A 9,799-nucleotide genomic window follows, 5' to 3' on the forward strand; every position below is an offset into this window, starting at 1 on the left:
CTTCAATTATTATCCTAATTTTCTCCTCTCTTATCGATCAAAAACGAAATTAAATGTATAAAGTCTAGCCATTTCATTGAGATTTTTAGTAGCTAGATATACGATTTAATTCAAATAACAGCTTGTTTCTTTGACATCAAGTAGTATTCTTTGCTTTTTTTGAAAGTCATTTGATGAAGTTTTTCTGGATTTTTTGGAAATCTTGTTACGTAAATATGTCAATTTTAATATGGTACTACTTTAAATTATGATGTGATTTGTTGTATCAGTGAGGAACAACGTTCTATTTTCCAATTTTTGATTTCTAAAGGATCAACTAACACCCCTTCCCCCCCCCCCGTCTCTTTATTGATAAGGTTGAGTGTTTTTCTTATATAAAATTATCCGTTATTTTATAAAGAATATATACTTTTAATTCTTAATAGGTAGAGCTTGGGACAGATCCAAGTACACTACTAAGTTAAAGTACGCTTCAATTCTTGAAATAAATGAATGATGTTCAAACTTTTTCTTATTACTTTTATCTTTTAAATAAATATGTGTATATATTGAGTAAATGATTCGGACATGAGGATGAATATAAATATAATAATTTATAGAGTATCCAACACTTTACAAACATCACCGAAAATATCATCAACATCTCTTTCTGCAGGAATCTATCATGAAATAAAAGGATTCATTACTACTACAAAATTGAAACAATTTATAATAATCAAAACAACTTACTACAATACATTTAGACTTGTAAGCATCAAGGACTGGCTCGGAATGAGTGTGGAAAGTCACTAATCTCTTTTTAATACATTCTTCATTATCATCAGCACGTCCAGAGCTCTTTGCACGGTTCAAGAGTCTTCCCGTCATGCAGGTATCACTTACTTCAAAGTAAATAATCTTTGTGCAGCAACAAATTTGCTTTTCAAACTCCTTTCCTTGGTCAACTTCACGGGGATATCCGTCAATGAGGAACCCCTTGGATCCTTGAAGGTTTTTGATCATGGCCTCAGCAATGAGATCCAAGACGACTGACTATTTCATATAAAGATACAAATATACATTTTAAGTACAATCATGTGTCTTGAGATGTGATAATTGCTGTAATCCAGGAGAGGGGATATGTATTGAAAAAGAAGAAGAAGGGAATGTTGCTATTTGCAAAATATTTAAATTATTGCCCCTATTTGAAAATTCAAACAGACTTAGGAGGCACTATAACAGCAGATAATATATCGTCTATAATATCCTTCTTATGCCAATATCTGGTGAGTGTGGTTTTTAGTCTTACCAGATTTCGACAATTTTCACATCATCTATTATCATGTATATTTGTCATAACATACCAAAGGCACTAAATCTCCCTTTTCCATGATAGCAGTGAGCTGTTTACCTCTGTCAGATCCAGATTGAACCTCAGCACGGAGAAGATCTCCGGATGACAAATGAGTATACCCATACTTTTTGACGATTTTATCGCATTGTGTACCCTTTCCACATCCAGGACCACCTATTGCACAACCGCATAATTAATAATTATAAATGCCTCATAAAAAACAAAAATATTGGTCAGTAAGTCATTACCCAAGATCCAAATGATGGGTATGTTGGCTTCCTGAAGCTTTGATGTATCCAAAGTCTAAAGGACAAAAAACAGAAACATAAATCAATGTGGCTTGTGTATTCTAAAAGTAATTTTTGATTGTTTTTACCATGTTAATTCCTAGAAAGATATGAAGTAAATGTCACTATCCGTTGTACGGAGGAGAGAGGCTTATATATTATGAATTTGTACACAATTTTCTGCGTTTTTTTCCTTCTACTTATTCATAAAAGCTCACACTCAGAGCTTTCTAACATAAATTGACCTGCATTCAATGTAATAATAAAAAAATAGAAACATTTTGTATAAGATTCAAATTTTGGCAAAATAAGATTTAATTTAAAATAAGCATCCACGTCCACATATATATATAGTATTGAAAAAGTTATTAAGACACTCTTGGACAGCTTGCTTTATCTCTTCATTCCTTTATAAAACATTTTTCACATTTTTATAGAGTCCACTTCAAATATAAAATAATATATATATTTTTAAAATAAAACTGCTGAAGATCACAAAAAATATAGTTAAAACTAAGGGATTTCAAAATTCTTTATTCTGCCTTAAAATAATTTATTTGCAACTGCTGTTTTAGAAAGCAAAAAAAAAAAAAATATTATTCTTTTATTTGTAAGTAAGAGAGAAAGATTTTTTTTTAATGAAAAAAACATGTGATTTCCTCTTCGTTTTGCAAGGAAAGCAAACATACATTACAAGTAAAAATAGGAGCAGTTGTAAAATGAAATTTGACGAATTACATCACATCTTAAAAGCTAACATCTATTTTTTTAAAAGGTAGACTAATGATACAATGAGGGGTTGAGTGATTCTTTATAAATAAAAAAGAGTTTGATTTATCATCAAATAGGTGATGCAATGTTACCAAAAAAACAATCACACTTAAGCACTTATTTATTGTACATAGCTATAGAGTGATATTTAGCCCTACTTTCATGAATTATAAAGTACCTTTTTGAATATACATATAGTCATAGTCAAGGAAAGCAGATTGCCATGACAAGCACCCCCCACTTTACCCTCCTTTGAGCAAACAATATATACGTTAAATTATGTACTTACGTCAACATCCACTCCAAGTTCTCTTAGACTCAAGTTCCCATGATTATCAGCGGATATATTCAATCACTCAAGCAAATAAATTAATATGAATAGGATATTTTGCATTGCTATTTTGAAACACATACATACTTAATTTATTTTTTGTAGAAGGCAAGTTGTACAGGCTACACAATGTGGACCTCCTCAATCCTCTCTCCCAGCTCTCCAGCTTCTTCCTTGTCGCTTAAAGAGCAGTTATACATAGCTGCGCAGGCACTATATGAGTGAACACTTAATATGTTCAGTGTTCAGTCAATCTTTTTGTTTCGATGAGTGCAATCCCTCTAATTACTTAATTAATAATATACGAAAAAGTATCGAGCGTATTCGTAATAAGTCTCAAAAGTAATAACTTTTCTTGCCCTTTACCTATATCTGGGGAGTTAAAACAAGCAATCTCTTAGAAAAATCAAGAAAAGGATAAAATATGTCATCATATGTATGTGTACAGGCAGATTGTTACAATTTCTACGCATGAATACGCTTTATTTAATTAGAAATTCCGCCATTTTATTATTTGATGATTTGATTTAATTTGTATTTAATGTATTTACGAGTAATATAATTATAAATTAAAAAAAAAAAAATAGAATGTGTCACGGAACATACTTATTAATAAGTAATTTCATTTGAAAAGTCAGCAATTACTAATGATGCAACTATTAATCGGAATCGGGAATCGGAGAGTCGGGTGCTTTTTCTGAAATCGGAATTGGGATCGCGAAAATACCGATTTTTATTTATTACTGGTATTTAATTGATTTTTACTTTTATAAGTTAGGAAAAAAAATAAACTCCCTCCCAAATTAAGGATTTTTAGCTTTTTACTAGAGAAAATGTAATATTATATAAAAATATTTTTTTTTCAAATTTTTTCCCTAAGAATTTTATACTAAAAATTGAATTTTTAATATTTTGTTCCAAAAAATATATTTTTTTTGAGAACAGCTGAGGATTATTGATTTTTTTTTTCCAAAAAATTGAATATTTGAAGAAAAAATTAAAAATTATTAGTCAGTCGATTTTTGAAAAAAACTTGAAATAACAAACTGTATTATTGAAGTTCTTTTTTTTTACAATTTCTTTTCCAAAAAGATTAATATTAAAGATTTTATTTTTGATTTTTTTTGAAAAAAAAGATAATTTTTGTGGACAGTAGGGGAAATTTTTGTAAAAAAATTTCAAATATTTAACTTTTGGTATATATATTTCAAAAATTCACAGCTATTTAAAAAAAATGAACTTCAAATATAAAATTTTTGAAAAAAATTTACAAATATTGAATAATTTGATAAAAAATTACAAATATTAAATTTTGTGTAGAAAAATTTCAAAAATCCATTGGTATTGACAGGGAATTAATTTTTTGGAAAAAAAAAAAATATAAAAAAGATTAAATTTCTTTGTAAAAAGCAAAAATTCATTAGTACACCTCTGCCTCCTACTACCGTGATATATTTTTCGCTTTAAGAAGTTATTTCCTTGTCTCCAATTTCGAGATAAAAAGAAAAAGTATGACGTTCAGGGTCATTTATAATATATACCCAAATGATGCTACTCCTTTAGATCAATCTTCTCCATACACATTTTCTCAGAAATGAAATGAAAATTAGAGGTGCAAGAACATAATAATTGACCCTGTTACTAATTCACAGAAAAATAAAAAACTATTTGAGATATAAATTTATGTACATGTTACATATTTCACATATTTAATTTCCTTTCCCCTCCTTATTCGTCTTGGATATTTCTACATATTCTCTAACCCTAAAAGTAGCCATACTACCCATGCCAGAAAAAAACTTATAATTAAACAAGCTTTATTGCATATCAAATTCCTTTAGGTACATGGATTTAATTAGGTATACATACAACGACCAATATAAATAAGTAATGAAGTGATCAAGAAACGTTTTACAATGCAGGATTTATTCCATATTATAGTGCTCCTTATTGCATGAAACACCTTCTTGCAATAATATCTTTATAATACATAAGGTGTAACTTAATACTTTGCCTTTGAAAAAATAAATACATAGGCACTACGTTCATACATACACATAAATACACAGGGTGCAAAAGGGTTAATGCACACTTTGGTTTTATGTTTAGCTAGTGATAGTACCCGGCATTGCCCACATTAAGCAAGTGTAGGTTTAAAGACAATTTGTTTTATAATATAGAAGATAACTCCCCAAAAAATCATCCGTGATACTGTCCGTGTTCATCAGCACGCTCCACGTAACTACTCAATGCTTATAATAATTCATATGACGTGTTTCCTCCTAAAAAATAATAATTTGAAAAGATTGAAAAAAAATATGTTGGGATGACTGATGAGTACTTTAGTCTTAAGAGAAAATGCTCATTCTCTATACATAAGAGACCAATAACAATAACAAACCGAAACAGTGCTCTTTTTATACATACTCACGCCTGAAATATTTCATTAATACGACTAAATTGGATCAAAAATATTTATATGATTTACATCAGGGATCACTATATGTATACATTGCACCCTGTAATATTTGATTTTTTTATCCAAAATAAATAATTTTTCAAATTTTTTTCCAAATAATTTAAATTTTTGGATTAAAAAAAAAAATTCTAAAGCCAAACATATGAATATATAAAATCCTGCGGATGCACCTATAGAACACGACCAATATTGATTGTTTGAAGTTATTAATGAATGTTTAAGAAGGAAAACAATCGATAACATGATTAATCGGTTCATTTTCCCCCTTCCATTATCCCTGGAAGTACGAGCAAAAATAATCTTATATGGGGTTTCCCTATTACCATAGTTGCAAAAGTATAACAAGATATACATACTTCCTATAATTATGCCCTTGGTAATGTTGCATAGAGCACAACAGGGTTTTAATTGGTTAATGCAGCCTCTGTGTCTTCAATTTGAAACAAGTATTTTTTTATTTTGAAAATAAATGATTAAATAACTTCCCAAGAAATATTGAAAATTATGACATTTGAAAGTCATAAGTCACTTTCTAAATTTAAATTAATTGTGAGGATAAAAAATATTAATAAAGCATTACATAACTTTCTTGGGTGCTTTTGGTTGTTTGGGCTTCAAATGCAAAACTTTTTATCGGCTTTTTCTTATTAATACAAATTAAATGTGTTGGTTATTTTTTAGGAGGGATATCGATAATATAATCTGCAACTTTGATGGATCATCAATTATTCTCAAACAGATTTTAATCCGTTCGTCGATACATCTGTCAAGTCACACTTTTTTCATAAATATTGGCCTAGTTATTATTTATAAATACATACTCACCATGTAATTATAATGGTCAAAATGAAATGATAGTATCAATTCATAGTTGGTAATTTCTTAATTAAATAATGTATTTTAAGACGATGAAATTGAAACTAATACAATTTCCTTGTACAAGTTGAAACTTGTACATAACATATGAAAAATAAAAAAATATATATGATTAAAAGATTCTTTGGGGCAGAGGTGATAAAAAAGGTCCTATCAAAGCCACTTCCCTTGATGTTGATATCTAGGGCTCTAACTATCATCTAAAATATATATGAATATGATTTTTTTTGTTTTGAAAATATTTCGGGTTGAATTAAACATGAAATTCAGTCGTTTACATAAATACTAAATTGACTATTTTTTTTAAATATGATGAAATAAATGTTTATAGTGAATAACTTTTTTCACGCCATTTACTTTTCAGAAATATTTTGTTTGTTGAAATAGAAACACAGGTTCAGAAGTTATGACAATTTGAAAGTTGCTAAAATTATAAGAATAAATAATTACATTCCTAGGGAACCAATCATCTGATTTAAAAATAAATAGATTTGATGTTTGCATGTAAAATTATACATGTATACAAAATTTCATCAAATTCTGAGGTTATCTGATAAAAAAATGACTTTTTTGAATGGATGTTTATATGGAGTGATCCTATTGCGTTTAAAGTTTAATTAAAAAAATACATTACACAAATTACAATCAAAACTACAGTATTAAAATTTTATATTTTAATTTTCAATAAGTCTTAAGTACACTGTATACAATATTGTTCATATGCATTAAAAAAATAATAATAACGAGAGGTTACGCTGTGTTCCAAAAGTTCCGTTTTTATATTTAATTGTTTATGCGGGTATCGTTCCCTATTATAATTTATAGCTAAAGCTGGGCTATTTGGTCTATTTCATTACTGTTTTGAGATTAGAAAAGGAAAACAGTTTGTAGAGTTTGTGTTTTTTTTTAATTTATTAATTCTTCTTAAATTATTGTTGTGCTAACATCTCCTCAAATAATCTATTCTTTACCCAGTACCATTGAGTTTGTACAATAAAATTAGTGAAATGCCGAAAAAAATTAATTAAACAAATACTTCTTCAAATTCAAGATTAGCAATGTTCATAATCTCCGAAATAAATGCTCCATAGATTCCAACATGTTGAAGTACAATTTATTTAAGATAAGTATAAGCCGTTTTAAATACTGAACATGTTAATTTACTTTTTCTTTTCTAAGCTTTACAAATTACTAAGATGACGAAAAATGAGGATTCTACATGGAATTTGAAGTATCATAGGAAAAAGACGGATTTTATTTTTACTCATAATTAGTATACTTTTTTCTATATAAAAATGTCTAATTTTTTTTTGTATATTTATAATTTACATTTGTCCCAAATAGTTTGTTGAATCCATTCGTAATACTTAATTTTAATAACTTCAATTTCGTTTCATTTGTCCCTAATAATATGTTGAGTACATTCGTAATATTTATTTCGACCAATGGCGATAAATAAAGCCTATAAAGGTCGACTTATTTTATAGAATATAAAAATTATCGTTTTTAATAAAAGTGATGCATTTATAATACAAATATTAAAATATATTTAGTGTTAATAGCTTCAATTTCGTATTATTTTTACTTAATAATTTGTTGAGTACATTTGTAATATTTAGTGTCGTTTGTTTTTATTAATTTGTTTCACTTTTTGTGTATAGCTCCTATTAAAATTTCTAATTAATATTTTTCGTTATAATAATTTTTTATTTGTGTTTTTTTATTTTACCCATACTTATTTAAATTAATATCACAAATATACGTTATTATACTTTAATTTTTTTAAATTTATTAGTAATTAATTAAAAAAAAACAAAATGTATTGCTACACTTCATATAAAACATAAATCAGTGTGGGCACATGTAAACATGATGGAAACTTTTGGTGCCCTTGCAATAGTTTGCCGGATTAGGTATCCTACTGCAGTCCGTCCTAAAGATGTTCTTGGGATTGTTTAGCCAGACCCATATCAGAATACATAAAAAAGCTAGAGAGGCTGGAGACGGAATGTATAAATTTACTAGTAATCTACTGCTACGGGTTAAGTGATAATCATAATTTTTTGACTACTCATTGTAAGACATATTATATTAGCGACTTATATTAATATTTGTTGATAAATCTATAATATTGAATTTTGGAAGTTTTTCATAATTTTCACGTAGTAAATCAGGTAGTCCTGAATTTGACAATTTCAACTACTTTTTATATTCAGTCTTCTAATGTAATATAAAATATTGAAGATTCTCATTTTTATAACAACATCACGTGATATCTTCTAAAGATGTAACTTTTAATCAATAGTACCATATGTCCTGCTCCAGCTTTTTTTACACACACTCACTCGATGCCCAGCCCCACTTATAGATAATTCAATCTAATACATGAAGTTGAAACAATCAATAAGTAAGGGTGATAATTTTGGTAAGAATAGAAAAGCGTGCGAGGAGAAGAGAAGTAATACTTATGGTATCATTGATTAAATAATATACATCTTCTTCTATCAATCAAGAACGTTATCATTCCCGCCTTCATTATTCAATATTAATATAATATTAGATGGTGATAGTCGATAGAGAACTGAATAAAATAACGTCTCCTTCTGTCTGGATTTCTGAAAATGGAGGCACAGGAATTTGGAAAATACTTACCGGATGAGAAACAGATGGTTTGTCGGATTTGTCGATATAAATGTGCCTTTAGTCCCCTGTCTAGAATTACACGCCACTCATTATCTTCATCTCATATCAAGAGTATGGATATTCATCTATAAAATCAAGTTAACGATGAATACATCAAGTCAGACATTAACTCTGATCTCACAAAGATGCTTATTGCATGTAATATAACCTTATTCATTGCTAATCATCTACGTTAAAAAAAATTTATGGAGAAATACACGGGTAACCCTATCCCTTCCCGAGGAACCATCATTAAATTAATGGAGGATGTTGGTACTGATGTCATTTATAGAAATACATATAAAAATGTTTTGAGTCATCCACACCAAATGACGATCAAGTTATCAGTAAAAAGTATAAAATATTTACTAATTTCGAAATGGAACTCTGAATTTTGTACTATCTAAAAGTAAGTATTCATATTTTTTTAAATCTAACCCTAAAATATGATTCTATTTTAGCTAAACATATCAAGAATTATGATACACAACTCATTAAATAGCTAAAACAACTGCTTAAATGGTCAGAACAACAGGGGCCGTAGCTTTGGATGGTTCACAACTAGTTTGTCTAAGACTAGTTTCTTCACTTAAATACTTGGGCGTGATAATTAGGTTTTCCAATATTACATAGTCAATAAATATTACTTTTTTTTATCACTTAAGGCTTAGCTATGGTTGATAGGCTTCAAGAAATGGTGTTCAGAAAACTCATAAAAGGCAAAAACAACTGCTTAAATAGTCACAACAACGAGGGTAGTTACATTGGGTGTAGCATTATAATTAGCAATTGTGTATATCCTTCATGAGAATAGTATGTTGTTATATAAGGATAAATAACGAGGGGAAATCTTTTTTGATGCTCGTAATAAGGAGTAATATCGCCGGACATTACTACATAATTAGCTTTTACTCTAAATCTTTAAGATGGATTTATTTCTAACATTTTTTTATTTAGTATATTTATTGTCTAATTTTATGATTTTGACATTTACTTTATTGACATTTACTTTATTATTAGTAATTAGTTAGATCTCATCG

The 9,799-nt window shown here is 28.3% G+C and overlaps 1 protein-coding gene across 2 annotated transcripts; it reads right to left on the minus strand.

Annotated features, from left to right (window-relative positions):
• Positions 1-498: 498 nt before the first annotated feature.
• On the minus strand, positions 499-3,025 carry Ak1 (Adenylate kinase 1). 2 transcript variants are annotated; one of them, XM_071890938.1, is made up of 7 exons: positions 2,810-3,025; positions 2,681-2,746; positions 1,710-1,850; positions 1,582-1,636; positions 1,344-1,507; positions 730-1,032; positions 499-659 (listed from the first exon to the last, which is right to left on the minus strand). In XM_071890938.1, exons 3-7 carry the CDS (start codon positions 1,710-1,712, stop codon positions 594-596), a joined length of 591 nt encoding a protein of 196 aa, XP_071747039.1. In that variant the 5' UTR covers positions 1,713-1,850; positions 2,681-2,746; positions 2,810-3,025; the 3' UTR covers positions 499-593. The 2 variants fall into 2 exon arrangements, with proteins under 2 accessions (XP_071747039.1, XP_040578674.1); XM_040722740.2 differs by lacking the exon at positions 2,810-3,025 and having other exon boundaries at positions 1,710-1,846; positions 2,681-2,741.
• Positions 3,026-9,799: the final 6,774 nt, after the last annotated feature.

Source organism: Lepeophtheirus salmonis, chromosome 1, assembly GCF_016086655.4.
Source record: "Lepeophtheirus salmonis chromosome 1, UVic_Lsal_1.4, whole genome shotgun sequence".
In the NCBI taxonomy this organism is placed as follows: domain Eukaryota; kingdom Metazoa; phylum Arthropoda; class Copepoda; order Siphonostomatoida; family Caligidae; genus Lepeophtheirus; species Lepeophtheirus salmonis.

What these genes read in the sequence shown, in the direction of transcription:
- Ak1 (XM_071890938.1), bottom strand. An exon ending in AGGGAGATTTAGTGCCTTTG is followed by an intron (nt 1,033 to 1,343) that starts GTATGTTATGAC and finishes TATATGAAATAG; the next exon opens with TCAGTCGTCTTGGATCTCAT. An exon ending in ACAAGTCTAAATGTATTGTA is followed by an intron (nt 660 to 729) that starts GTAAGTTGTTTT and finishes ATTTCATGATAG; the next exon opens with ATTCCTGCAGAAAGAGATGT.